The following is a 15,161-nucleotide window of genomic DNA, read 5'->3' on the forward strand; positions in this document are numbered from 1 at the left end:
GCGCACGTTATACCGGCATACGTCATTGAGTAACGTGATGCTATAACTTTCGCATTTGGATTTCTCGGAAAAATTTCCGGGATGTAGTCTTTGAAAGAATTATGAAATATTCTTTTTCTATTATTAATATCGATGTATTTTTGAGATACTTTTGAGATATTTTTTTGCTAAGACAATGGAAAGAAAAAAAAAGACTGACATGTAAAATTAAAAATAAAATTAAAAAAATTAATTAATTAAAAAAATAATTTAAAAAAAATTAAATTAAAAAAAAATAAGGAATATAAGGAATATATTAAAGTTGCACCTTTGCTACCGAATGTATTTTTGTTTGATGATCCGCATTTTTATTGCTGCTCGTTTGAGCGTATCTATATTACTGCGAGTCTTCTGAACGTATAATTGCTACTATGCTTCGACAAATTTAGTTTTCTGCTTCTCAAATGTTTTGCAAGCTTGCAAGGACAAAAGAACAATAATTGAATTTTCAGTGACAGATTAAAATATTTATAATCATATAATTAAAGTATGACTGCAAAACTGTAAAAGAAATTAGAAATCGTTAAATATATATGTTTTTTTCATTAATTTAAAAAGTTTCTAAAAATAGATAATAAAAAAAAATAATATAATTCGCCCAGTCATTTAAAATAAAAATAGCATTCAAAACAAAAATATAAATAAATTTACAAATACAAATAAATTTATAAATATAAATGACACAACCGGGACAGAGTTATGTGTGTGTATAAAAATATAATAATATATTCTCTGTAAAACTTTGTTCCATGTACAATGTTGTAGAAACATTATAATAATCTCACGTCGCTAGAAATAGTATCACAGTCTTCAGGTACGATGCTTCTCCCTCGTGGAATTTTCTCGGTATCCTGGAATCGAGAAGAACATATGTCAGATCATCTCAGAAAGTATCAGTTAAACGGGCGCGCGAACAGAATCGTACATTGCTCTCCGTTTTATAATGAGCAGTGAGAAAAAAAATAAAGTGAAAGAGTCGGTGTTTGGGATTTATTGCGTATTCCATGTATATTTGATATCACAAAAAAAAAAAACAAGTCACAGTTACAGTCTCCTGGAACATCATTCGTTTTTACGGTCATTACAGTGTGGGTCTAATCGCATATAGATGATACAAAAATCGTGTTTATCATTATTTAATTTTGTGCGTCAATCATTATTATTACGTGTGACAAAGTTGTTCGATTTCGTGATAAATCTGAGTATCAGGTTTTATTGGGAAATAATCGTCTTTCCTTCTATTTTAGTCTCGATAAACAACAAGTCTAACATATACAATTGCGTTTTTTTTTTCTTTGTACTTTCTTAAACACGAAAGATAATTTACATATCAGTACATTTCGTACATCGATAGTTTTCAAAACAAGATGCACCCACGTAATTAAAAATATTTAACATTTCGGCAATATTTTATGTACTTTCTTCGTATATATAAAATTTTTCGGTTATATATTCAAAGTCGAAAAATATTCACCGTTTATTTCGGTGAATTCACTTTTTTTTTAATAAGTCAATAATTTTTTATGGATAATTTTTTAATTAGGAAATGAAAAACTTTCTTGTTTGGAAGAATTAAAAATAAAATTTTGATTATTTAAAAATTAAGGCAGTAACGTCTTTCTTACGAAAAGACGTAATACAAACAAACGTTCATTTTATTACAAAATACGAATTAAAAATATTTTATAATAAACACGATCTCTCTCGATGTACGATATAAAAAGGTGTAATGTGTTAATAAAAAACAGAATCCATGAACAATCATACATAGGATATTTGCACCGGTCTCTCAAGGATATATCTTTTGCAGTTTCTGTTTTTTAATCCGCAATAACTTTAATATCTATCGTCGTGTGAAAGTTGTCAATGGTGTACAAAGTACAAGTCATTTTGCTTCCTGTACGCAATATAACTATAAAAGAAAAGTACAGAAATGTAATTATAAATAAAAGATTTCTCTTTTGCTAAACCTAAAGCACAGATTATACCTATAAGCCTGTGCGAACGGATAGCACTTTTATTTTACAAAAAAAAAAATGTGCTTTAGTGCGATCCGTTATTCCGTGCTTTTTATACATATGAAACAAAATTTATGTATATATTATAGTAGAGAAATATATTTTTGCCATTGAACTAAAGATTCTCATTATTCGTTAAATATATATATTAATGTCATTTTTTCCCTTTTTACAGAGTAGTCGAATTAAAGTTTTAATTTAGTTAATTAAACTTTTAATTTAAATAACTCGGATATGTCACCGTCCGAGAAAATATGATCTATATCGTAATAATTAGGTAACATTCTAGACAAATAAAGCTATAAATCGAAATAAGAAAAGAGGAAAGATCTCGCGGAAATCGATACGGGAAATGAATCATGCGTCTCATGTGTCTGTAGGTACGCTTTGTTTCTCTCGATTCTCGGAAAGTCCTGTAGTTCCAGCGAAGAAAATGCACACACATTGGAATCCATGCGCTTGCTAGGTACACAGCGAACGAATGCTCAACGAAATCAACCGTTCGCACAAGCCTCTTAAAGTAACAGAAACATGAGTCCTCCGCGCACGAGCGCTATAAATCGTGTGAACAAACATGTAAGAGGATAAAAAGTAGCAGTAGTAGTAGAGTAGCAGTTAAAGGTTTCAGTAACGTTGTTGCAGTTGCGCGAACGTAAAGCGAACAGTTAAAAATATATATATTATATATATATAAATATATATATATATAGATAGGTAGTTGGAGTAGTTTTCCCTGGATGCAGGCCCTTGACGTGGTCAAGTGAGTAGTCTTTAAATTCGTCTCTTTTTGTTGCGTGCGTCCAGCTTGTGTATACCAGTCAGTCTGTGAAGACAAACAGCAAAAATTACATTCTCTCCTGCCAGTTTTGTCTCCCCCCCGTGCCCGAGGAGGAAGAGGAGAAGGAGGAAGAAGAGGAAAAGAAAGATAAAGACAGAGAGAAAGAATGATAGCGTCGGCAAAACAACATCGGGAGTGTATTACAAAGAAACGCTTCTCTTTCCCTTCGCGCCGCACTACGCTCGTCTACTACTTACGAGATACGATTCTTTAAGAATCCGCTCAATGTTCATCCTCGTCCATCCGTAATCGTTTTCGCCGGTCGTCGCCGACGTTCCGTTCTTCCGCCTCTAGCACCTTCAGCCGAGATCCACAGATCTCTTGCCCATGCAAAATCTAAAAGATATTGTATTTTAAATTTAAGATATTTCTGTAACGCGTGTGGATACAAAATTCTTTGTAATAAAAGCTGTAAGAAAAAAAGGGGAATCTTTACCTCAATGGCCTCGTTTGCGCTGTCAACGCTGGCATATTTGGCGTAGCCGCAATTTTTACCGGGTAACATATATACATCTATGAGATTTCCAAACCTACAGAATGCATCCTTCATAGCGTAGATGGGTGGTACCGGTGGGCCGCAGACGATGAAACATCTTTTGGCCACCTCGGCGTCGATGCTCGCCATCGGTTGCGCCGGCGGCAGCTTCACAGATATGTGATCCAAGCCTAAAATGAAAAACATAGCGACACTTCACACACAACATATTTATTCCCTTGTAGCACCAAGCACGCTGAGGAGATCAGTTTAAGTTTACTCACTCGGTGCCGTCAATCCCGCCGCTTGAATCAACGACGTTGCTTGAGCGATAGTCTCTGCTAAATGTGCCAGATCTGTCCTCGCGTTAGCGACGGTGCCGACCGCTGTCGAACCGCCTGGCTTCGTCGCGCTTTTCGGCGGTGCACTCGTTAAGTCCGGCTTGACGATCATTCGATGACCAGGTGGATACTCGAAACCGTGAAATTTCTCGCGCGCATATGCCGCCGCGCTCGGATTATTGTACACCACAACCGCTTGACCGCGTGGCATTCTGTATCTCACGTCGGTCTTCAAGTGACAGTAGTCCATACCGGGCACTATATCAAACAGTTTCCACAGCTGGTCCTGATTCAGCGCTGGATGCGCGATCACCTGTAGACGCGTATAGCCGTCCGAGTTGGAATAGTTGGTCGCGATTTCTAGACTGATGCTACTCTTGCCGAAGTTGGACGTGCCGTAACTACTGCCGGTACCGTCATATGTGACATTGGACAGACCATTGTTGTATTTGGCATCGTTGTGATCGGGTTTCGGTTTCTTCGGCTCGGCGAACACCGCCTTGAACTTTCTGTCGCATTCCTCGAACGCCCGTGCTGCGCTGGACACCTTCTTGAACTTCACATAGCCAAAACCCTTGGACTCGTTCGTGCTGCGATCCTTCACCACAGTCGCGTACTCGATCGCGCCGAATTTGGAGAACTCCTGCTGCAGCTCGCTGTCAGTCATCGTTTTCGGTAAGACGCAGAACAATCGAACCCACCTCTCCTCTTCGTTCGTCTCGCGCACCGAACCTTGATCTCGACTAAAAAAAAATCAGTCAATTGTGAGACAAAATATTATATTACAGATTACGATCGCAAAAAAGTGACTAATTAAAATATCTTTGAATAAAATAAAAATAAGACGATGGGACTTACTTCGAGGCGATCATCACTTTGATAGGTCTGCCAACGGAGCCCAGCATTTTGCCGTTCATCTCCTCGAGGGCGAACGCCGCCTCGGATGTTTTAGAAAACTTGATGTACGTAACGCCTACATAATACAACACAAACAACACAGGAGATTAGAGGGAAATTCGTTGACTTATACATCAATGCAAAAACAACGCGAGAGAAATTGCATACATTTCTGGACGAGAAGGATAGAACCAAAAAGAACGATGCATTTTAGTATGATATAAATAGAGAGAAAAAGAAAAGGAAAGAAATAGATAGATAGAGAGAGAGAGAGAACGGATCCGCGCTTTCTTATCGATTAGTTTTATCCTTAGACAAGGCACACAGAATCACCTTTATTCTCGCCCGTGTTACGATCCTTAACCACCCAGATGTCCTCGATTTTGCCGAACTTCTCGAACGCCTTCCTGAGATCATCTTCCTCGAGGCTCTTGTGACAGATGACGAAGAGACGAGAATTCGGCGGATCATCGTTCTTCGAGCGCAGATCTGTCTGCGAATAATACGAATCCCGTTCTCGATGGTCGGCCATCTTTGAGCTTATCAACACGACGAACACAAGCGCTACCGCGAGCGCGGACTATTCACTGCCGCCCGTCTACGGTCAGCCGCTCGCTGAGTATCCCCCACCCTCTGCCTCACCGCGTATCATCAATCCCACTCCTGGTACATCTAACTTCCTCGCAAAAAATAATTAAATTCTTTTAATTACGCCACTTATCTTATAACTCTCTAGAATCAAAATGAGAAAAACGTGCTGTAGTAGAGGGAAAGAGAAAGAAATCGCGAAATCAATGAAAAGAATGAAAAATCTGAAAAGCCGACAAAACACGTGTGCGAGAGATATTAACACTTGACATTTAATGTTAAATGTGATCGGGCAATTCCCCTCGAGTTTTGTTTGTCTCATATGGAATTCGCGTGATGTTATCTCGCTGTCGCGATATATGTATCCGGAGAAAGAAAATTTGATTGCCAATAATTTCAATTGCCAATACGATTAAAATTAATCAAATGCATGTAATCTTATAAACAGAATAAGACATAAGTGGTAATAAATAAATGAACGTAAATTATTACAATTGTTGATTTTGAGATAAAGAAATATGTTAAAAAGAATTATATAACAAATAGCAACGTTAAAATATCTTTGATCGTCGTATTTTGAATTTCAAAAATTTAATATGCAAATTTTTTAACTTTCGCTGCACAATTTCTCGAGGTATAAATAAAAACTTATAGTGTATATAAAATTTCTTAATACATGATATATATATATATATATATATATATATATATACATATATATATATATATATATGTATATATATACATATATATATATATATATATGTATAATAAACAGCCCGACCTTGATGTTAAAAAAAAAACCCGACTAATATTAAATATTCTTCAGAAAAAGTGCAAACGCAGTTCGAGGCTGACCAGCGTTTTATTATTAAAAAAAAAAAAAAAAACCAGTATTGGAGAAAAATTTATTATTATGTGATTATATGTTATTATAAGAGTATATATAGAACGAATTAATTAATTAATTCATCAAACTTTATATGCGCATTCGATAAAATCGTGGAATAAATAAAACGTTTTGCAGATTGTAATATATTTAATGGAAAAATACGGTTGTGGAAGAAGCCTGCTAAATAGGGATCTTTTCATTATTCAAAAATCGTTAACGTTACGGCAGAGAGCGCACAAAAAAATTAGATAACGCGAAGTTACTTCCGGAGTGTCCATTTCGCGAGCGCAATTGAAAACGTCAGTGTAGTGGAAAGTGTCATGCTCTAATATCTTTGCGTCCGTGTCTGAGGAAAAAGAGAAATGTAACGTAATGTCGACGAATTCGTAATCTGTAATTATAGCGCGGTGTTTCACTGTAATTTAGTCGTCTTATGTCTCCACTTCCTCATGATCTCTTTCTCTCTCGTTTTTCGCATCAACGCGTTCTAGCGAGCGAAATATAACATACTGTGATAATTTCATTATCGCCCGAACAGTAAAGGCAAAATGAGTCCACAAATTATGTTCGCTGTTTACGACCTGTGCGTGACGCATATAATGTCGTCGAGCGCTTACATTAACTTCCACAGTCGCTGAGTAATGTATGTTATCCACGTTACGTAACCTCCATCTCCAAATCAGAGTTTCCTAAAATATACGTACGACTCGAATGGAACGCGACCCATGCATGGAAATGGTCGTCTTTGCGAAATAAGACGGTCGCAGTTGACGATACAAGAGTATTTTACGCAGGAGTCTGTCGAAAAAAATTCTATGTTATTCATTTATTTTTTTTTGTAGATAAAGCTCAGTATATATTTTATCAATGCAAACAACATTTGTAAAAATATATATAGACCTTTTTTAATGTGTCTCTTTGCATATGATTTATTCTTATGATCTATTCTTATATAGAAAATTTATATATAATATTTACGAAAATATCAAGAATAAGATCGTAAAAAAAGAAAAATTAATCTATTAGATATATCTTTGTTCATCTTTTAATTGTAGAATCAAAACGCGTATTAAATCGTTTATTCGTTCTATCACATCAATTGTTTCATAAAATTATATTGGTGACATATAATAATTATAAATATATTTTTTTAATATACATTGATAATTATTATAAATACATGTTTTATACATTGCATTTACATGTATTATAAATACAAGTAAATTACAAATACTTATCATATTCTCTCAACACCGCAATCTTTTTTCGTTTGTACATTATCGACCCGGTAATATTACCGGGAAATTTTCCGAGTTTACGCGTCGTATGTCGAGGCGGATACTTTTCCACCGTGTCCGGTCCAGTTTGTATGAACAAACTTTCCTTCCTCGCCGAGCAATTCGTACGTATGGGCACCGAAGTAATCTCGTTGCGCCTGTAATAAGTTCGCCGGCAGTCGAGCCATTCTGAACCCATCGTAGAAGGCCAAAGCCGATGACAGAGCAGGAGTCGGTATGCCCAGTGTCACGGAGGTGCTCACCACTAGCCTGGCACTTTGATGGCACTCACTCACTGCTTTAGTGAAGAAATCATCCAGCAATAAATTGGATAATTTCGGATTTTTGTCGTAAGCCAATTTTATGTTTCCCAGAAATGCACTGCAAAAAGATTATTACATTACATTTTACATTACATTTTTTTTTCTCGAGAGATAAATTTTTCTACTTTAATTTTATATAAAAATTATTACTGTTATATAGCTATATGCAATATTTTTTGTTTTAAGTATAACACAAGATATTATTTTGAGGAGAGATAATGAACGTCTTTTGAAAGAAACAAGAGTTATCTCGCGAGCCTTTGTGACATTAGATATGAAATGTGTCCTTGAAACATTCTACACAATCTTAATACTTTTATATCTTCTTGCCGCATATTTTAAAAGAAAACGTGTAGGGTCATTTGAGAAAGATTGGAGTAATATCGACATATATCAATAAAACTGTAAATTGCATAAATTTCTGTGCACATATTTTGGCCGATATTACCTTCTTATGATACATCCACCGCGCCACATCAATGCTATTCCGCCGTAGTTCAAATTCCAATTATGGACCTTGGCGGCCTCTCTTAGCAGCATAAAGCCTTGTGCGTACGAGATAATTTTCGCAACGTATAGAGCTTTTCTTAAATGCTCGAGGAACTCTTTCTTGTTGCCTTTATACACTAGAGTCGAATCCGTTAATATTTTGCTCGCCTCTACGCGTTCGTCCTTTAACGCGGACAGGCATCTGGCGAACACTGATTCTCCGATTAGCGTGACCGGCACGCCGTAATCCAGAGCGGCGATCGCCGTCCATTTGCCGGTGCCTTTCTGACCGGCGGTGTCCCTGATACGCTCAAGCAAATAGCCATTCTCGTCCTTGTACTTTAGTATATCGCGCGTGATTTCGATTAAGAACGAGTTCAGTTCACTCTTGTTCCACTCATCGAACGTTGCGCTCATTTCTTCCTGCGTGAGCTGTAAAGCTGTTCGCATTATGTGATACGCCTCGCAAATGATCTGCATGTCGCCGTATTCGATGCCGTTGTGCACCATCTTGACAAAATGTCCCGCGCCGGTTTCACCGACCCAATCGCAACACGGTTCTCCATTAACTTTCGCGGCTATTGACTAAAAAAAAATTTCAATATTTCAATAAACCATGTCTCATAGATTTTTTATATTATAAACAACAATAAACTAAGCAACGCTATACCTGAAAGATAGATTTAATGTGCAGCCATGCTTTAGGATTGCCACCAGGCATCAAGGATGGTCCGTATCTGGCACCATCCTCACCTCCACTGACCCCACTACCCACAAAAAGAATCCCTTTCTGTTCTAGGTCTTTGGTACGTCTCTCAGTATCCTGATATTCAGAATTACCACCATCGATAATAATGTCACCAGGAGAAAGGAGAGGTATTAATTGTTCAATGAAGGCATCAACAGCTGCTCCAGCTACATCATGTAACATCAGATTGTGTTATTATCATAGTATTTATTATAAACAGTCGTAAATTTTTAATTACAATAAAAACAAGTTACCTTTGACTAACAACATTACTCTCCTTGGGCTCTTCAAAGTATCGACCATTTCCTTCAAACTATAAGCACCGATAACTTTTGTGCCCTTGGCTTCATTCTCGAGGAAAGACTTGACTTTGTCAGTGGTACGATTGTATGCACATACAACAAATCCATGATCATTCATATTCAGAATTAAATTTTGTCCCATCACTGCTAAGCCAATGAGGGCAATATCTGCTATTCTAAAAAAAAGAAAAAAAAAACAAACATATATATATATATATATATATATATATATATATATATATATATGTTAATTGAAAATCGATAAGAACATTAAAATTAATTTTTTTCTCATATGTATGTGTACTAAAAAAAAATTTCCATAATAGTCTTAGATAACCCAATGCAAAATATATTCTATGACTTATTGTTCTTTATAATACTTTAATTTTATAATAATTATAATACACAATACATACATAATAATAATACACAATAATACATAAATTGGACTATAATTTCATGGCAATTAAAATACGTTTAATCTCTCAATTCTCTTGTTTCACATTCTTAAATTAGATATTCGGCTGTATATGATTCGAATGACCGCACGCTCGTAAATGTAATGAAATCAAAGGTGCTCAAAGCGAATGAATAATTTTCTTTTCACGCGATATATTTACGCCACGCCAAAAAGAAAAAAAGGAAAGGAAATACTCACGGAGTACTCATATTTGTGAACGTGTGATTCACAATGAAGTAAATAAACGTGGAATTAAAGGATGCCGCAAGGAATGGCAGAGACAACAAGTGGTCGTCGCGCTCTTCTGCTCGGGAAACGTGTGTGAAGTCTGCACTGCGGACGTGTGTTCAGGCGACGTTCCTCGCGGCTCGCGACGTCAGCTGATACGCCGCGGGCCAATCGTGGAACGCGCCAGATCAGCAGGGCCTTCGAAGACTGCCATCGGCAAAAGTTGTCATAACGATGATGCAGTGTTACAAAATCTCGGGCAAAACATGCGATTATTATGACGTGACCACGCGGACCTTATCTGCTCTTGACCGATATTTGTCCTTTTTCGAGATCTCCTTTCAAAAGCAAAGACACCGTCGTGAGGCTGATTTCGGGAAAATTTTGATAGCTTAAACGTATAGCGCGTTTCCCCTCTGAAATGTCAAAAATGTGATTCTCCGTTTGTAATATTTCTTACCGAGTTCTCTAATTTCAAAATATTTTTTCGAGAGATTCCCGGCGATTGACTAATGATGCAAAAATTCCATTGGAATGCGATGTTCCCGTATGCGATTAAAGAAAAATCATGATTAAGCATTTTCTTTCGCTCTGTACATAGTCGAGAAATGGCCTACCACTCTTATCGTTAAATAGCGAGAATTGAAAATATATGTTGTACATTTCGATAATTCGTCAAAGTTATCGGGAGAATATATTTTGATGAGAGATATGCAAACAAAGGGATAGAGGTATATATACATACTTAATATAATTCGGTAAAACTGAACTAAACTAAATTGAGTCACGAATTCTGGTGCCACATTCTCGATATTAGGAGAGCAGGATTTAAAAGAGGTTATGCGAACTTCTTCCATATCATGTTCCCCGAGTATCGAAAAGCTGGCTTTGGATTTGAATTTACGTCACTTCAGAGTGATTTACCTCTTGCCGAAATATGTTCTCCAAGTAAATTCGGACGATTTTTCGACGCAAAATGAAAGGCAAATCGATTATCTCAATCAGCCGGATATATAACGACTTCTTATCACATTACATGTGTAATTTATTTAATTGATAACTTGTTTTTACATCAGATAAAAAGCAAATTTTTCTAATAGATGTGAATATCAAACAGACACTCGGAATATATCTATAATTTATAAATTCAAATATCTATAATTATAATTTTATAGTCCAAAGCGAGTCGCGAATTCAAATTTTCGAGGCAAGGATGACGTCGAGTACCTAGTCGAGAAAGTCGAATGAACAGCAGCGCCGCACCCAGGGCGATGCGTCAATTTGCGTGGAAAGCAACATGTCGTACTTTGCCTAATCAGATCGTAGACAGCTCATCTCTCCACGATAACTAAATATATCTCTCGCCTGTCTGCTCGTCGCGAATCCTGCTTGCGACTCCCGAATGCGTCGACGTTCCCGCGCGATTATGACACCGCGCCGCGAGTCCATATCCGATATATCCTCACCGTCGCCGAGGCGAACATAACCCCGAGACAATGAACCACCCTGTTTCCGAGACATTCTCCTAATCGCGTGCGAGCGAGAAAGAACGGGCTTTGTGCGTCAGCGAATAGATATTCCGATCGTTTTGGGCTGAAAAGGAAGATCGACATGGGACTGCTGTTTGCCAAGCTGTGGAGCTTCTTCGGTAACGAAGGTGAATTTGCCACACGTTCGTGCGTCCTTCCCTCTCCTTCCTTCCTTCTTTATTTTTTTCGCTTTTTTTGTATGCAATCACAGTATGTATTTATGACAACACGTGCGATGGAATCGTCGACGAGGTCAATTATTCGCGATCTTCCGAGTCGAAAATTCAATTAACGATCGAGTGACTTGGATGTTCTGATGTTAAACACGAACTAGTAGGAAAAGTTTCTTGAGCTTTTCGTAAAATGTTCTCGCAAAATTTACTTTAATATTATTTGAAGTATTGTATCATTCCTTTCACCAAGTATTATAATATTGTGTGAATAAGCCAACTGGACGACAATTATGCGTTCTAGAAATTCTATATAAATGTACATTGGCCTACTTTCTAATCTGTTAACATATGCTGTCAAGTCATGATTTCTTCATTCTAAATCTTGGCTCTTAAACGGGAATATTTGAACTTGTTACTAACTTATTACATATCAGTTTGATTTACCTCTATCGCATTTTCCATTTCTTAAATTTAGAATTTTACATTATCTCTTATCAAAATTTTTTCTCCTGATAAATTTGACAGTTCTTTGATAAGTATTCTAATTTATGTATTCTCCAACTATTAAACCTTCTTGAATTTTTATATCATTATTATATATTATACTTTCATATACTGGTAATAAAAAAAAAAATTAATGTTGTGAAATTTGTATCAATATATCATGTTACTATTATAGTTTCAGTCTTATCAATGTAGATACACATTGCAAGTCACTCCCTTTAATCTATGATAATATTCTTCAATAAACAAATCAGTCATATACAGAATTTGTATACAGGATATTTCAGCTCTTTCATAATTGTAATAATTGTATTGATGAAAAATTTTATTGCTTTCAGAGCATAAGATAGTTATGGTCGGTCTAGACAATGCTGGAAAGACAACTATATTGTACCAATTCCTAATGAACGAAGTTGTTCATACTTCTCCAACTATTGGATCTAACGTGGAGGAAGTAGTGTGGAAGAATATACATTTTATTATGTGGGATTTGGGTGGCCAGCAAAGTCTGAGGGCTGCCTGGTCCACTTACTACACAAACACTGAGTTTATCATTATGGTCATAGACAGTACAGACCGAGAACGACTTGGTGTAATTAGAGAAGAGTTGTATTCGATGTTGAATCACGAGGAATTGAGCAAGGCCAATGTTCTGGTGTATGCCAACAAGCAAGACTTGAAGGGCAGCATGACCGCGGTCGAGATTTCGAGACAATTGGATCTGACATCTATCAAAAAGCATCAGTGGCATATACAAAGTTGTTGCGCTCTCACAGGAGAGGGGTAAGATGACGATCTATGAACAGTAGTTATACGCTGTTTTTGTGATAGAGGGAAATAAAATCTGAAATAAATATGAAAAAAAATGTTTCAGATTATACCAGGGACTGGAGTGGATTGTTGGACGCTTGAAAAAGACATGACGTACATTATGAGAAGCGATTATAAATCTAATGAAATATCCAAAATGTAAAATATATTATTAAGATAAGTATTTCTCAGTTACACACTTTGACAGTTGCACGAAAGAGAAAGATAGCCTAGGGACTGTCGTATTTCGTTCGTCATTATTTAAATCTCTCGGTATAACTCTCAAAGTGCATCCAATCGCGTTATTATCACAGCAAGCATTTCAACGAACGGTGGACGGGTGAATCTGCTCTTAAACTATTATATCGCGAAAGTAAGATATAAACGTAATATAAACATGCGGCCATTTACGCAATAGAGAGAAAGTTCGGTATTAATTATTATGTGTTAAAGTATGTGACTATAGTACCAAGTTTTCTCTTGTCTATAATACAGTCAAAAATAAATGAAGATAGAAAAATATATAGACAAAATAAACAAAGACAAAGTATTAAATGCGCATATAAAAAAAAAAATCACTTTTTTATTCGCAAGGAACGTACGAAACATGCACACTTGTACTGATTATCATAATTAAATGTATCGAGCCATCATTCCATAGTTTGATTGCTTCCATTAAAAAAATTATCGATTATTGCTTATGCAAATTATTATATAGTGAGCATGATACTTTATCCCGTCCACCCACAGTGTAAAACAGACAGATGAAGATAACTAACGTTATTTGTACTCAGTTGAAATAAGAACACAACAGAAGTGCACCTGTGTACATAGTTTTTTATACTTCTCGTTAAGAGAGCGAGCTATGTAGAAAAAAAAGTGGAGAAAAAAGGAACTTCAGACGGGAGTACGATATTGTACGTTTCCGTACGTAAGGGCCCGAGCAGATTCGCGGCAAGGTCATCCGATCGATGAGAAACCTTTCGTGGCAGAATACGAACTGTTCTGTGATATGTGGATTCAATTCTGAGACAGTTGTTTGCTGGTCAGAAATGAGAGATACGAATTATGCGTCGCGTGGAAAGTAAAAAAGAAAAAAGAATTAACAGATAAAGCCGATAATGCGTGAAGGAAAATTGATAATATTCTCCAAGGTGTAACGCACAGATAGTATCGCGATAGGTGAATGAAAATCTTTGAATCAAAAAAAATCGTCTGCATTCTCACTGATTGTTTGCTTATTCCTTTCAATTTATTCCATTTTATTCTTTTTAGATCAATCAAGATCTGCTTAAAAGCTTTTTAATCTTAATTATATGTTATTATTATAATTATTGTAAATAGTTATTATAATTATTCTTTAATTTTATCGTCTTAAGCTCATCTTTCCATTCACCCGCGATTACTATATGCCAGAATGACGAAAGGGACATTCGCGAAATTGTACGGAATTTCCTTGTCCCCCAACTGACAGCTGTCTCGTTTTTGTCTTTATTTAAATAGTAAATGTAACATTTATCTTTTATGTAGTGCATAAAATACTCCAATAGATATACTATTAATATTGTGTAGCTTATATGAAGAAAATTAAACTGTATCAATGCTGAGAAATTACCGATATGAGAGACGGGTATACACTAAGATTATTATAGGAAATTGTTATTAACATCACCGCGGGAGAAATAATAATGCCGTCTAATGTCAGAGTGAGATCTTAATGCTTAAAAGTTATATAAAAATTAATAACGTCAACTTTCTCATATTGAGAGAGAAACGATTTCTTAGATGTTGATGACATAAGAATTGTGTGCACGTTGTTTCTACGTAGAAATTCTATACGCGGAGCTATTATATTGAACTTATCCTCGGATATGTCCGTCTTCTTTATGTAATTGTGTAAAAAATTTTCTGAAATGTAAAGTACAAGATATAGGTTGTTTTAATACTAATCGATTGTTGGCGAAGCAAGTACGCGCGTAAAAAAAGATGTAATTCGTGTTGGTTTTGCGAGTTCCATACAAGACTCGATTTGTCGGAATAACGATTAAAATTCGAAAAATCACACACTCCATTTTCGCGATCTATTGGTCTTTATCTAATATTATTGTATAATATATGTAAGTCTCAAGGAGGAGTGTCTCTTGTACAATTTTATTAAATAATAACAAAATGGCTAAAATGTGTGATATCAAATAAATCAATTTCTATCAATAAAAAACCCAAATCTGCT

The 15,161-nt window shown here is 36.0% G+C and overlaps 3 protein-coding genes across 5 annotated transcripts; 1 reads left to right on the forward strand and 2 right to left on the reverse strand.

Moving 5' to 3' along the window:
• Nucleotides 1-736: 736 nt before the first annotated feature.
• On the reverse strand, nucleotides 737-5,309 carry LOC126853142 (RNA-binding protein 45). Of its 2 annotated transcripts, none has more exons than XM_050598629.1 (6): nucleotides 4,942-5,309; nucleotides 4,570-4,684; nucleotides 3,655-4,454; nucleotides 3,332-3,561; nucleotides 3,093-3,231; nucleotides 737-890 (listed from the first exon to the last, which is right to left on the reverse strand). In XM_050598629.1, the coding sequence occupies exons 1-5, from the start codon at nucleotides 5,138-5,140 to the stop codon at nucleotides 3,118-3,120; spliced, it is 1,458 nt and encodes a 485-aa protein (XP_050454586.1). In that variant the 5' UTR covers nucleotides 5,141-5,309; the 3' UTR covers nucleotides 737-890; nucleotides 3,093-3,117. The 2 variants fall into 2 exon arrangements, with proteins under 2 accessions (XP_050454586.1, XP_050454584.1); XM_050598627.1 differs by having other exon boundaries at nucleotides 737-2,880; nucleotides 4,942-5,308.
• Nucleotides 5,310-6,571: 1,262 nt separating this feature from the next.
• LOC126852870 (6-phosphogluconate dehydrogenase, decarboxylating) lies at nucleotides 6,572-10,121 on the reverse strand. The gene is made up of 5 exons (XM_050598129.1): nucleotides 9,886-10,121; nucleotides 9,180-9,403; nucleotides 8,848-9,092; nucleotides 8,137-8,762; nucleotides 6,572-7,746 (listed from the first exon to the last, which is right to left on the reverse strand). Exons 1-5 carry the CDS (start codon nucleotides 9,894-9,896, stop codon nucleotides 7,404-7,406), a joined length of 1,449 nt encoding a protein of 482 aa, XP_050454086.1. The 5' UTR covers nucleotides 9,897-10,121; the 3' UTR covers nucleotides 6,572-7,403.
• Nucleotides 10,122-11,156: 1,035 nt separating this feature from the next.
• LOC126852874 (ADP-ribosylation factor-like protein 5B) lies at nucleotides 11,157-15,155 on the forward strand. 2 transcript variants are annotated; one of them, XM_050598136.1, is made up of 3 exons: nucleotides 11,157-11,572; nucleotides 12,460-12,904; nucleotides 12,996-15,155. In XM_050598136.1, the coding sequence occupies exons 1-3, from the start codon at nucleotides 11,527-11,529 to the stop codon at nucleotides 13,042-13,044; spliced, it is 540 nt and encodes a 179-aa protein (XP_050454093.1). In that variant the 5' UTR covers nucleotides 11,157-11,526; the 3' UTR covers nucleotides 13,045-15,155. The 2 variants fall into 2 exon arrangements, with proteins under 2 accessions (XP_050454093.1, XP_050454094.1); XM_050598137.1 differs by lacking the exon at nucleotides 11,157-11,572 and adding an exon at nucleotides 11,638-11,777.
• The last annotated feature ends 6 nt before the right edge of the window (nucleotides 15,156-15,161 follow it).

The sequence above is a fragment of the Cataglyphis hispanica genome, chromosome 11, assembly GCF_021464435.1.
Source record: "Cataglyphis hispanica isolate Lineage 1 chromosome 11, ULB_Chis1_1.0, whole genome shotgun sequence".
In the NCBI taxonomy this organism is placed as follows: domain Eukaryota; kingdom Metazoa; phylum Arthropoda; class Insecta; order Hymenoptera; family Formicidae; genus Cataglyphis; species Cataglyphis hispanica.

Bases quoted from the DNA above. Each gene is read 5' to 3' on its own strand.
- LOC126852870 (XM_050598129.1), bottom strand. The intron at 8,763-8,847 runs GTATAGCGTTGC...ATTTTTTTTTAG, and splicing joins ACATTAAATCTATCTTTCAG to TCAATAGCCGCGAAAGTTAA. The intron at 7,747-8,136 runs GTAATATCGGCC...ATCTTTTTGCAG, and splicing joins GGTGGATGTATCATAAGAAG to TGCATTTCTGGGAAACATAA.
- LOC126852874 (XM_050598136.1), top strand. From the start codon at position 11,527: ATGGGACTGCTGTTTGCCAAGCTGTGGAGCTTCTTCGGTAACGAAG. The intron at 11,573-12,459 runs GTGAATTTGCCA...TATTGCTTTCAG, and splicing joins GAGCTTCTTCGGTAACGAAG to AGCATAAGATAGTTATGGTC. The intron at 12,905-12,995 runs GTAAGATGACGA...AAAATGTTTCAG, and splicing joins TGCGCTCTCACAGGAGAGGG to ATTATACCAGGGACTGGAGT.
- LOC126853142 (XM_050598629.1), bottom strand. From the start codon at position 5,140: ATGGCCGACCATCGAGAACGGGATTCGTATTATTCGCAGACAGATCTG. The intron at 4,685-4,941 runs GTGATTCTGTGT...TGTATTATGTAG, and splicing joins TAACACGGGCGAGAATAAAG to GCGTTACGTACATCAAGTTT. The intron at 3,562-3,654 runs GTGAGTAAACTT...TTTTCATTTTAG, and splicing joins GGCGGGATTGACGGCACCGA to GCTTGGATCACATATCTGTG.